This window comes from Brachyistius frenatus, unplaced genomic scaffold (genome assembly GCF_029030835.1).
Source record: "Brachyistius frenatus isolate BFR_SWC_R1_liver_20210118 unplaced genomic scaffold, ASM2903083v1 Contig_4, whole genome shotgun sequence".
Classification (NCBI taxonomy): Eukaryota; Metazoa; Chordata; class Actinopteri; family Embiotocidae; genus Brachyistius; species Brachyistius frenatus.
Window position 1 is genome coordinate 7398425 of NW_027210603.1, and position 14404 is coordinate 7412828.

A 14404-nucleotide genomic window follows, 5' to 3' on the forward strand; every position below is an offset into this window, starting at 1 on the left:
TAGCATTTTTTTATGTGCTCATTTGAGCTAACTTTCAAAGGTCACTGAAGATGTGAGACGGGAGACTGACATGACCACCCACAGTCAGAGCATTCTGCGGAACCGTCTAACATTATAACAGGTCACTTTCAAACCAGACTCTGCTGGTTATGTGGACTGATTTTCCGCCTTCCACAGCAAATGAAGAGACAATTGCATTTTAACAAATGTTTACTTCTGGAAAGTACAAGATGATACAAGTCAAACAGACTGAAGAAGTCAATTAAATCATAACTACTTGATGTCAATGAGGAAAACCGTAAAGCAGAGTGATTTTACGGCCTTGTCACTGTGTTTTTACTCAAGCCTTTACATTTTATCCGGTTTTAATATTGTGAGTCTACCAGAAATGGCAGTATTGGACTGTACTCTGCAGTGGTAGGGTGTATAAGGGATGGACGGGAGGATGAGTACAGGGCAGTAGTGGAGGACTTTGTGGAGTGGGCGGGTAGAAATCACCTGCTCCTGAACGTGGCCAAGACCAGAGAGATGGTGGTCGACTTCAGGAGGAAGGCGACGGCTCCACAACCGCTGAGAGTTCTGGGAGAGGAGGTGGACATGGTTGAGGAGTACAAGTACCTGGGTGTGTCCATCGACAACAGACTGAAATGGAAGACCAACATCAATGCTGTCTACAAGAAAGGGATGAGTCGACTCTTTTTCTTGAGGAAACTTCGATCCTTCAATGTGTGCAGCAAGATGTTGGAGATGTTTTACCAGTCTGTTGTGGCCAGTGCTTTGTACTTCGCTGGGGTCTGCTGGGGGAGCAGCATTGGAGCCGGAGACACCAACAGACTTAACAAACTGGTTAAGAAGGCCGGCTCCATCATCGGCTACAAACTTAACAGCCTGGAAAAGATAGTGGAGAGGAGGACGCTGAACAAACTATTGTCCATATTGGATAATCCTGTCCACCCTCTCCACCACCTGCTGCAGGGACAGCGGAGCACTTTCTCGAAAAGACTCCTCCAGCTCCGCTGTCACAAGGACAGATACAGGAGATCATTCCTGCCCACTGCAATAAGACTGTACAATAACTCACCTCTGACAAAATCCATCACAGTACAATAACACTGTTGACTGTGTTTCTTGGTTTGTTTGTATATTATATATATATATATATATATATAGATATATACTGTACTGTATATATATGTATATATACACATATATATCTATATATGTTGACTGTGTTTCTTGGTTTGTTGTATATAATATATATATTATGTACTGTATATACTGTGCATTTTATATTTATATTTTTTTTACTGCTATTTACTGCTATTTTATTTTATTGCTTTTCTATCATTATATTATTCTATTCTATTATTTTATTCTATTCTATTGTTTCTATTATTGTCTTATTGCTTCTGTATGTATGCTGCTGTAGCGAAAAAATTTCCCCTCGGGGATTAATAAAGTAAATACCTACCTACCTACCTACTGTACTTTATGTGAAAATAATTGAATGAATAAAGAAATGATAATTTAAAACACAAACACATTTTGGCCTCCTTAAATAGGAGTTCCTTTTACCATGTTCCTACCTCAAGTTATCCTACGGCACATAACATATTTTAATGATAATCACATTTTCTATAACTATGCTCCCAAGTATTTATTTTAATTTCTCCTCGCGGCATACCAGCAATTTCCTACTGAGAGAATTGTAATGAAATTCTACAGTAGCACTTGGCACCTATTTATAGCAAGAGGGAAAAGTGACAAGAACACATGTTAACACTGCACTTCTTTGGTTAAAAAATAAAAATAAATACATACAGTACTGTATTAATTTTCATGTGATTAGAGAAAACACATTTGTTTTTTTTGTTCAATTATTGAATCTTTCTAAAAGCTTACCAACTTTGGGAACATTATTATAGGCTGAAACTACATCACCTGGTCTTTGAAGGCTCTACCAGAGTGGAACATTAGCTCAATCAATGTCAATTATTCCCCAGTCTCCATTATTGCTCTGCCAGGAGTGGGCAGAATTTTAATCCCCACTCTGCAATTGCTTTAACGACATGAGTCTTGGGCTTTTCGTCATGATTAGAAACATGACTGAACATTAAGCCCAGTGGCGTTCAACAAGTAGTGCAGGAAAAATGATAATGGGTTTGTCACTCAACAAAATGCAGCCTGCTAGTGGAAGTTGGTAACAGGGGCTGTACATTTGCCCTCTGTCGTTGTACAGTCTTTTTTAGCTAATAGACCCTTGGTAGCAAATAGGAAAATGTCTCCATGGCTTACCGAAAATCACTGCATCAACCATTTGGGTAAAGTTCTGATTATTTCAGTTGTTGCATTTCACCTTGTTCACACTTTATTTGTTTGGTGAAGCTGATCAGTGTCCCATGACTTAACAGTGATGGAAACCATAAAAAGAAAGATGCTAGATACATATCTAACAGGAAAACAACCTGGGGTTGGGATTTGACAGCATTTTTGTGACTGAAAATCCAGATTCAAATCTTCCTATTAGAATCTAAATCCTTTTAGAATATTACTATCAAATACATTTGGGTTTAGTTTATGACATTTCAAGTCCCTAAAGTTAAAACTAAAAACAAAGATGTGTAATCAGCATTTGTTGGCTGATCAGACAGACGGAGCTTTGAGTCGCAGCAACGTTAATTTTCACAACCTGTTAAAGTCAAAATATCAGATGAGCAGAGGAGGATACTGCATTAATTGTTGATTAAATTAAAGTGATACAAGTAACAGCTGCTTAATTCTACACCATATTTTTTTTTACAATACAAGTAATAACAATGCAGAGCTATGAAGTGGATTTGGTTAAAAAAAAAAAATAGGGTTATGTTAATTAAATTCTCCTGAAACTGACACAATGCAGTGAGTAAGTGGTTTCTTTACAAAGGATTAGCTTCTCTTTTGGTATTGCTGAACAGCACAAATACAATGTTTTCCTTATGGAATTGATATTAATTAGCTGCAGCTGATTTTGTATATTCCTCCACCTGTGATGATTAGCATTTTATCAGTGAAAGCAAAGGTCAGCGTGGACAAAAACTTAGGAGCACGGCACTGAAACATTTCCTACGTTGTTCTTTGCAAATAATCCTTATTATTGATGGTAAAAAAGACAAGCAACTATGTTTTTAATGAGATTGGTGTGATTTACTAATATCACAGTTTAACATATATTGGATCACAAATTACCTGAAGACGTTTCACATCTGGAAAGAGTTAGACTTAGGCTCAAATGGAAAACGGCCTGTTTACAGCAATGGTCGAGCAGGTAAAAGCTGTCTGTGATGAACATCCAGTTTATGTTTGCCTATAATGCAACTGTATTTTTTAACATTTGAATGAAGTGGCAGTTTAATAACAATTCTGGTGCCTGCGTCACTGTGCCATGGTGTTTTACCTTTGTGAGTGGGGAAGGATGAGAATGTCCGGCAAGGGCCAGTTTAACAGTGGTCTCCCAGATGTGGGGGTCGTGGAGCCCCCGTGCTGTCACCATGAACTGAACGGGCTCTGACAGGTTGGCCACCTCCAGCTCAGCATACACCATCCCATCAGGCTTCACGCCGAAGTTGGGGTCGCTGCTGACAAAACCTACTTCTCTGCAGCGCTGGCAGTCCTCAAACTTCACTGCAGAGACAGACAGAGAGAGAGAAAAAGGAGGGACAGAATTAGCGAGCGGCACAGTGAGATTTACTCCAGAAGGTGTTCGCAAATCCTTGACACATCTGGCAGGTTTGAGATTAACCCACATCCATCAAGACCTATCTTGAAATATCTCATCCTTTCTGCTGTCACTTCTGATTCCCCGCTTTGACATCTTTGGCAAAACAAACTGCTTATCTGTTTCTGAACCAGAATACACGAGGGGGGGACCTAATTCTTTTCCATATCATTCTTTTCCCAGACTGGATGGATAGCAATGTCAAAACAGCATTGCCCTCAGCTTCAACAGGGAAAGCATGAAGAGATGGTCTAACGCACGTTAAGCTGACTGGGCTGACTGAGCGCGATGCTCATGTGGAGCAACAGTCTTGGATGGCATTTGGAGGGTTCTGCATCACTGAGGCAAAAGAAAGGGAGCTGTGAGGACTCTTCTGTTTGCATGCACACACAAACCGCTCTTTCTTTGTCCAAAGTATTGTACCATATGTGTCTATATGTGTGGTGCAGGAGACTGGTCTGGCTGTTTACTGTCCTTTCCATTCCACATATGAGTAAATAGTAGGGACACATCACACAGAGACACGAACAGAGATGGTGATGGGTTCCTGAGCGGAGTGCATGTGAGGATTCTTCAGTGACAGCTGACATGAATATGCCATTAAAACTCACAAAACACAGGAGACACCAACAGACTCAGATACAACTACTTGGAAAATCCTCTTATTCCATTCCCAAATTTAATGAACAGTCAATGCCTCATTTCCACATGATTCACAGCAATGATGCAATGACACAAATGCTGGGATGAGTGAGTGTTATTTTCAACATGTCTATTATGATACACACACGCACGCACGCACGCACGCACGCACACACACACACACACACACACACACACACACACACACACACACACACACACACACACACACACACACACACACACACACACACACACACACCCTTGTCTTCCTCTACCCTGAAGTTGAAATGCGTGTGATGTTATCTCACAAACTCTGGCTGCTGATAACAAGACAAATTGATTTCATAAATCACCTAGGGAACCGATCAACTGTTATGAGCTGCGGCGGCATGATTTCTCAAAAATCCAGCATGAAGAATTCTGCGCAGCAAGCTTTTTATCAAGCCATCTATTTAATTTATCGCCCAGCTTTCTGTCAAAAGCAGCTCCCAAACAACAGGCTAATAAAGCATGAGATCTCCTCAGCCACTGCAGCTGAGCATCGCACAAATGAGGCTGCTTGCTTCCAGCCTCTGAGTAATTGCATGCGTAATGGGACGGATTGTAAACACAGTACTGACAATGTGTGCATCTGTCTATGTTGGCAAATACAATCCATATTTTCATTAAAAAAAAAAAAAAAAAAAACACAGCCCAATGGAGAATGTCCTTGTGTGAGTGATAAGCTTATTGCCTTGCTTTGGGGATCATTTATCAAGGTGGTGGGAGGAAATTTAACATCAGGTTGTGACAATATGACACAGCCCTGCTTGAATTGTCCACAGATGAATTGCGGTGGCAGACGTGTATTATGTAAATGACTTCAATTAGCTTGAACTGAGCAGGCTAATTGTTGTCACTTAGACAGGTCTCTCGAGGTGCAGCTGGAGAAGCGAGGCTTAAGGACACGAGCACTACAAAGCTCTGCTTATAAATGTGCGTGCGTGAGTGTGTGTGCTTCTGTGTGAACATAACCGTGGGAGTAAGTTCAAAGTACAGCTAGTGTGAGAATGTATGTCCTTCATGGGTGCATATATTAATGTTGATCTTAATACTACAATAAAAAAAACACGGAGGTCTCTTAGGATCTGCCTGAACCTGCTGCCTTGTGTGCTGCCGTGGAGCCAGTTGGCATGGGAACACAGATGTGGCCTGTGAGGCATTGCCATTGTGGAGCACTATTAAAGCTGTGTCTTTGTTTCTTCATAAGGGCATCGGGCCAGCTCTCAGTTTACCATTTTCCGCCTGCTGGTATATATCCGCTTGGGGCCAGGACTGTGACCCTGATTCCTGACACATCTACTTAGTGTGGAGATATTCATAAATGCTTTCCTATTCATTAAAAATCCTGTTCACAAAGCACATTCAAATCAGGTGGTGGGATCTGATCTGCCACGCTGTTAAATAGAGATGAAAGCAGCAGAAAAGAGACAACGCTAAGACGAGATACTGATAGGAAAACTATGTGTGTGTGTGTGTGTGTGTGTGTGTGTGTGTGTGTGTGTGTGTGTGTGTGTGTGTGTGTGTGTGTGTGTGTGTGTGTGTGTGTGTGTGTGTGTGTGTGTGTGTGTGTGTGTGTGTGTTTCTGAAAGAGGGAGATTGTATGATAAAAGCAGATGGATCATGTAGTCCAGAGAAGGAAAAAAAAGAAGAGATATTTAACAAAATATATCAAATATATCCAAACTGGAACCATTTTCACAGCTTTTAAACAAACCCTTAGTTTTGAAGACAATAGGACTTCAAAAAAAAAGCCGTGCAGCAGCATGATGGGAAAAATAGTGAGTGAAGACTAATGCTGTTGATCACTAATTTGTGCTTATTTACTGTTATTGTTCTTTAGTGCATGTAATTTGTTTTGTCATGTTACGCTTGGCAAACTACAGGCTCCTTTTGGATGAAAAAATTAACTTGAAATTAATAAATGAAGAAGAGGCTTCTGGGTTTTTTCTCAGCTGACGACCTTGAAGGTTAGTAAACCCGCAGTCCTTCATCTATTTAAAAACAATGCCTACATATTTACAGCAGGTACAATCAATGGTAGTTTTGGACATCATCACCTGCTCAAGTTATGTGGCGCACAAGGAGTAAGTGGAAAAGACAGAGGACTGAGCTGACAGCAGAATTTCTGCTGTTAGTGTTTAGAAATGATTGGATTTGACAGACATCTTCAGTCCAGGCAGGTCCTTCCAGGAGCCATCACAAATATTAAAGGGTTGAGTCTTTATTTTTAACAGGACTTGAAAACGTATTAACTTGTTGTTAATTTTCCCTACACTTTGGGACATCATGCCTTTGCCACAGCCACATTCAGGGTGTGGATAGAAGATCTGCACAATGTCTAAAAGTAAATGTGATGATGTCCAGCCACTGAGTGGCCTTGTTTATCCATCATGCATGTCTATGACAGGGTGAGGACTGCCAGGAAGGCTCACTGTGTTCAGTTTAAAAAAAAAAAAACTCTGCAGCTGGAAGTTTCTGTGTTTCTTGTTTCTGACCATTCATGGGCAAAAATGTATATTTGTACAATATTGTTGTATAGATAACAACATGGGCATTGACAGTGACTGAGCGTGGCTGACATACTTAGCTGAGCAACTATTCAGAATCAGCAAGCATGCTTGGTCGGTTATGGCGGCAACCTTTCTGAGTTTAAGATGTATTGTGTCAATAGTGTTCTTTCTCTGTGGGTGTATGAATGTGTGTATGGATGTGTGTGTGCCTATACTTCGCCTTGGTTCCCTCTATTTAATGAGGAAAACATCAGGGGTACAACAGCACCAGCTCAAGTGAGTGCATGTTTGTGTTTGTCGCCTATGCATTCTCTTCTCTTGCTGTTTTGTTGCCTTGCTATGTGAAAATGTGTGCATACATATAGTGTCTGCCTCTCTGTGTTCCTGTGTAACCTCCTCAGAGTCCATGTAAGTGTGCATGCATTGTGTGAGCGTGTGTCCTGTATATTTTAGTGCATCCTGCCATCCACAGAGATGTTTGGCAGGCTGCTGAAGCTGGTGTCATTCTGCTCGGCTGCTCTCCTCTGGACTCGTACGGCAGAAAACATGCTGTCCAACAGAGCGGCTGGTGCAGCACAGACGTGGCTAAAACAGAGCGGGCAAGCAGCCGTGACCGCCAACCACCGAGTCCTCCCCGCACGCGCACGCGCACACGCACACACACACACACACACACACACACACACACACACACACACACACACACACACACACACACAGAGAGATATGTGTGCTCTTTGTCTCTTCCTGCTTGTAGATCCATGACAAATCCCTGGAGGAGGCCAAAACAGTTATTGTATGGACACATTACATGTGCATAATGCAGGTGGCAGGTCACTCTGCATGTGTGGATCCACATGGAGTACACCGCTCTCATCCCCCTGCAGCTGCTGATACTATGTTCACCTGTTGACCATGAAAGCCTCCCCCTCACTTCCTTCCACTGTCTACCCCACCCCCCTTTCACTGGTGTCACATCTCCCTTTCTTCCCTCTTTTACTGCCCTTTTTTCCTCCCCGTTTAACCTCCTCTTGTCCTTAGTTTTACTCTGCTCCTCCTCTCATTGTATTCCCTGCCGGCTGAGGTACTTTTCTCCCCTGGCGCAAACCAGGACAGCCAGTCTGAGCAGCCAGACATACAAATGGGCACCCTGGTGAGTCGGTTATTACCATTGTTAAAGTGTGCTGAGAGAATGACATAAAAGAGCCACAAGAGGAACAAAAAGACATCACAAAAAAGGTCATGCTGGCCCGGATTTAGCATTTACACACTTGTAAGCTGGTTTTAGAAGTGGCTGTATGATAATATATATCATTTTTAAGACTGATGAATCATTTTATAGGCCTGCTTTTATATAATGTTTATTACTGTTCTCAGCTTCCTTTTTATGATTCTTGCTTTTAATCTGCATGCCTCACCTTGTGTTTATTGCTTCTGCTCCTGATTTGATCTGTTTTTGTAATGAGTCACAAAGTGTTTTGTTTTTGTGATTTGAAAGGTGTATAAATAAAAATGAGTTACAACAGCTAAAAATAGATCTCCAACAACAATGCGGTGCACATAAACAGGCTGGCAGGCCACTTAAAATAATTAACATAGCGGACACATTTGGGAAGAAAAGTTTAAGTTATACATGTGACTGAGATTTATTTGAGTCAGGTATGCTATGAGTTAAGCAAGTAAGGTGCAGGCTAAGAATATGGAGCTCCTTTTGTTAATCTGCTGTTCATCACAGTCGTGGCACAGCGCTAAATAAACATCCCCTGCCGAACCCTGCTGTTTTCCTCAAGCCGACGGGAAAATCAACGCCACCCACTCAATTTGCAAATAACAGTATTTTTGCCAGGCTGAAGCTGTGATAGACAGGAGCATTGCGCCAACTGATGAGTAAACCAACACATAGGACACAGAACATACTGTATATACGGAGCTGTAAAGAGCGCCACCAAATTTCAGCTCAAGGAAGAAAAACGTGTTTTCTTAGTTTCAGTTTTGTGTGCTCATTGCAAGTAATTTGATAGGTCATCATTATCTAAACATTTGAACTTACTGTGTTCAAACTTTGGTAAGCGAAGTCTAACGCTTAAAATAACTTTGTCTTTAATCAGCAGCAGTTTCGTTTAAAACTGAGGAGTGAATGGGATACTAGGAAGCTCAAGCATTTGTTGTTTTAGTACACTGATAAGCAGTAAGCTGAATGAATTTTTAATGATGTACTGCATCAAACGTGCCTCTGAAACAAAAGACAGAAACTTAATTTGGCAGTTAAGAGATTATACCCTTAAATTCCACATGAAAATAGCTATGGATCTAGAAATATAGAGAGCCATGTGAAAAAACTTTTTTTTTTTTTTTTTTTTTTTTATTCCCCAAAAGGTCAGCTTTTGAAGACCAGAAAGAGAGAAACAGCCTTGTTTTTAGCTTGACTGCCAAGTATTTTTAAGAGTTCACATAGGGGAACTTAGAGGTTTTGATGAACTAAAACAATCCACAAAGGTGCATGTAATCCTTGAGTGTAAGTTTAAACATAAAAACAACAAAGACTCAATGAATCTGACAGTCATATCTAGAAATATTCTTTCCACCTACAACGTACAAGAAATTTGAAAAGCTCACATCTTTTAGTGGGTGGTGAAGAAGCTGCAGTGGAACAGGCGTGATTGGCAAGTAAAGATGTAAAGTCTATATTCTGATGTTGTGATTTATCCGTAAACTAAAGACCAGGCATCTTGTGAACGTGTAAGGCAAACCTGAGGCTCCCCGTGCAGTACATCCACAACCCTTGAAACTCTTTTGAAATCCAGCCCACTGTGCCCCCACAGGAATGCTTATAACTAATTCAATTTACATGCTGCTGTTTTTAAAACACTGCAGGTACAATGTGACTTTCCTGAAAAGGCTTTTTTTTTTTTACCGCAGTTGGAAATGAATTTCTCTGCCTCTGCAGTTCTGTTTTAACAAAAGCCCACACAGTTCCCTCTGACAGCTCGCTCTCACAAAAGGAAACCACTGCGACTCAAGTGTGTGTGTCGCTGTGGCGTGCGAGGGAGCCAGAGTGAGAGAGATAAAGCGAGTGAGTGAGCGAGAAGAGGGACATTGGAGTGGGAGTGTGTGACATGAGCTCTTTGCATATACGATTATTACAGCTGATGCATAAACGGAAATGGGTGTCATCGGCCGTGTTCCCATAGGTGTGTGTGTGTGTGTGTGTGTGTGTGTGTGTGTGCGTGCGTGCGTGCGTGCGTGGGAACACAAGGTACTGTCAGCCTGCATTCGTGTCTGTGCTTGTGTTTCACTTTTTAAACACCACATGCTTGTTATCTGGTGCTTCTGCTCTTACGGGGCTGAACGAAACCTTGTCACATTATAAGTGCACTGTCACATATGGGCAACATCCACCCACAATCTCGCCACCCACTCCATATCACACCTTTGTTTTCCCTCTGTCACCTCCCTCCTTCTTCAGGTAGGAAGAAACAGCTGTAATAGAAGCATCTGAGCCTATACCAGCCTGTCACAATACAGCAAGTCTTTATAAGACAGATCCGTTACTAATACAACCACACAGAATCCGTGTGGGCATGCTTTGTGGTGTTTTTTCAAAGGTTGTCACAGTATTTCAATGGATTAGGAAGACTTCCTAACAGATATTTGTTTTTCTTTAAGCACCGCCTCCATTGTACATCATCGTATTACTCAGTAAGCTTCGCTTTACATTCCGGCAAGAATCCCGGCCTGTTAAAGTGCAGCTGCATTTGTTGTCCTGTGCGTTTTGGTGGGGCCCTCGTTGGATGGAGCACTGGGGTTTTTGCACATTCACAGTCCTCCCCTCTTATCTCTGCATTAGTCTCCTCTCATGGGCACGGGCACGAGGAGGCTTGAGGAATGAGAAAGGGGGAAAAGGCAAGATAAAGAGGGAGAGCGGGAGCAAAGCAGAGCGGATGCAATTAAAAGACTGGGTCACAGATCGCAGTGCCAGGCGTCAGTGTGATTAATACACCACCATTCAGCCCAGGAGCTTTTCTCCACTGTAGAGATATGTGTGTCGTGTGTGTGAGTGTGGTTTTGTTTGAAATTTGTATTATCTACTATGCAAGCACACTGCAGCTAGGGGGCACCAGTGTGTCTCAGTGCGCACTGTCCTCAGGTGTACTAACCCTTCTTAAGGTTATGTCAGGAGTCTGGTGACCTAAACAACGCTCTGAGAAAAGTTTATGGCAAATGATGTGTCCCTGTCTGACTGAAAACATTCAAGTTAAGAAAAAAAATTCCTCTAACATTAAGAAAAAGCATGGAAGCAAGTGAAACATGGTGGACATATATTTGCAAATGACCAAAATCTGCCTTAAAAGTTTTAAAATAATTATTTATAATGAGATCATCTTAAAATACAGCATGCAGAATGTTGCTGAACTTCGCAATGTTGTGAACATTAATGAGCACCCGCTATCCTTGATTTTTTTTTTCTTTTTTTTGTACATGCCTTTGGCTGACCATCTCATCAGCAAGCTACCCACTAATTTCAGATCTGACCGAATCAGTGAATTCTAGCTCCCAGTCAATCCACCCTCTGCAGAAAACTTGCATTAAAAGCAACAAACAACGCCGAAAAAAATTCCCCTGATTGAGCTATTGGCCCTCCTTCCCAGGGTGTTATGGAAATGAGAAATGCTGCTTTTTGAACCGCAGCAAGCTGCACAAACATATTAACAGATTCTTTCTTTTATTTCTTTCATCTGGCTCCCACTAAACCAGACCTTGCCTTCAAGGCTTCCTCTTCAATTTAGCGTGAGCAGAGAAAGAGACGCGCTTTATCACAGCAATATCGCTTTTAAGGAGGTGAAGCGAAGAAAGTGCCTCAAGGCTACATCGTGTCTGTTATCTCCCAGTACGATATAATAATTTCACATAGCCCAAAGTGAGGCAGCGGGACCTCAGCTGGGCCAAGTGACAAAGAGGGAAATGCGAGAAAACTAGGGGCAAGGAAGACACGGGACAGAAGGGGCTTCTGGGAAAAATCTTGCACTCAACCGTATAATACCTGTAATGAAAACCTGCAGATTTTAGATAATGGTCACATTGTTATTATATAGATACGATAACCAACACCGTGCTGAAATGGGACAGATGTTTTTGCCGGCTGGGTGAATGAGTCCTGCTACAGACTGTGCTCAGTCTCTGTCCGGAGTTTATGGCTGCAGCACCTCTTAGCTGGTTATTTTTAGCTGGTTTTGATTACCCTGGAGACTGGCTTTAATAAATACTAAAAACAGGCTTCCTCCCCCTGCAACACAACCCTCTTCCAGTCCACAGAGATACCAAAGACTCGCTCACAAGGTAATCAGCTTTTAATTTTCTCCCCTCCTCCCTGTTTTTTGTTTTTATTTTTTTTATGTTCTCTTATTTTATCTCCTTCCCTCACAGCTCTCACTCTCACTCTCCATCACCCTCAACCACTGACTGAGCCGACTGGCAGCCACTTCTTTTCTCTGCTCCCTTTTTATTCTTCTCTCCATCGTTTCCCCCCTCTTCTTTTGTTATCAGCATAAAAGTGTTTGCATCCTTCCCTGATGATTGTTTAGCTGCTGTGTTTCAGCATCTTGATTTGATTCCCTACAATTGTCCTAATTAGCATTGCAAATATACACTTAGAGTGGAACAGAAATATCTGTTAGGCTTGACAGACTAATTTAAAGCCTGAGAAAAAGGCAACAGTAACATTTGTATAATAGAAGATGCATCACTACTAAAAAGGATATTTATCCAAATCCACCCTTTTACCACATTTATGTAAATCAATGAACAGGGCGTTTGCTTTAATTGAAAAAAAAAAAAAAAAAACAGCATGCTGAGCATCTGCCAAAGGGAACGTATTGGATAGTCAGTTGTGATAAAAGGTGTACTCACAACAAAAAACGTACCTCTTATCTTGTCTCCTGCTCTATCTTTCCAGCCCAGATCATGTCGCCTAAAGCCAATGATTAGACTTAAGACAGATCTCCTTCATTATTCGTTGCTCTCATCCATTTCTCTCTAATCCTTTCTCAACTTCAAAGCTCCTGACGGCAAGTGATAGGCCATGGCCAGCCATTAGTCTCCAGGCCCCGAGACCAGGGACAAAACTATTTTCCCCAAGAGGTGATCAAGGCTATCTCAGAGGTTAGCTACACAGACTGCTATCACATACACATAATTACCACACTGCTTCATTTTCTGTTGAACGCTGAGGAGAACAACAAAAAAGTATCAGAGCAGCAGCAATAAAAGTAAAGCCGTAGGCCGTCAAAACAAAACAACAAGCTGAAAGACACTAAAACACACCAAAGGAAGCTGCAAAATTGGTTGAGTGTCTCTGTGTGTTTGTTGCTACAAGCTACACTATTTACATCACAGTCGTTTCCTTCATTTATAACGTAAAGGTCAGCAGCAAATGTTCAATATATTTAATTGTAAATTGCAGAGTTAATTATAAAAGTGCATTCTTTAAATTCCACCTGTGTAACATTTACACAGTTTCAGCTGCAGCTTGGTTTTGCATGGGTACTTCTATAAAAGAAAATACTTGAGTCTTTCAACCTCTTTTAAAAGCAACACATCTCAATTTCTTTTGTAGCTATTTGCTTTGAAGTCACCCTGGCCTGTCCAGAAAATCAATTAAAAACATGACGAATACATTTGCACCTAACATTTTCCTCTTCAGAGCGTTTGTTGTCCTCAATGCCTAACACTGCGTAAATGCTGAGATCACAGAGATAGCAATGGAAGGACTTTAACAAGGACTCCTTCACACTTGTTCACTGCTTCAAGTGAAGCTGCAACCTAAAGTGAAATTACATAATGAAGAATGTCAGCGGACTCCTACTGTGCTCTTTTAGCACAAAGCACAACAGAAAAATCCAGCATGCCTCAAAATATTTCGCCCCATGAATGTCGTCTTTGTCTTTTGGCCCTGTGAATAATTTTTTTTTCTCTTTTATGATTTATAAACAATGGAATGTGAGTGTCTTTTTTTCTTCAAAATACCCTTCCTTTTAGTTACTATCAAAGTCCCCTTGTGACAGTTATCAAAGACATCTGCAGTCATCCTTAATACGAGCATACAACTGTCCCTTAAGTGGGCAATACTAAGCCTCATTGTCTGCTATAGATGTAGGAGGCACAATGGGAGAGGCTGAACCTCTCTGCCCAACTATCTACGTGGAGGGAGTGGGAGGTCGCTCTCCCTGGGCCATGGCGCCAAAACCATTATTCTTATCACTGCAGGACAACTCACCGCAGGCCACAAAAAAACCCTTCTGAAAGGTCAAATGAGAGTGTCTCAGTGTGTGTGTTTACCTCCTCCCCGCCTCTCTCACACCACACATTTCTGTATTTCTCATTAACTGATAATACATCACTCATGACCTTGTGATAAAAATACATTAGCTGGAGACAAGTCATTAATCTATAAAGA

At 41.5% G+C, this 14404-nt stretch overlaps 1 protein-coding gene across 2 annotated transcripts in view; it reads right to left on the reverse strand.

The window, feature by feature from the left end:
* cdh4 (cadherin 4, type 1, R-cadherin (retinal)) overlaps nt 1-14404 on the reverse strand; it is a 195328-nt gene that overhangs the window by 66588 nt on the left and 114336 nt on the right. For both annotated transcript variants that reach the window (XM_069713535.1, XM_069713545.1), the window contains exon 4: nt 3434-3660. In XM_069713535.1, the coding sequence (XP_069569636.1) occupies nt 3434-3660 (227 nt within the window). The remainder of the gene's footprint in view (nt 1-3433; nt 3661-14404) is intronic.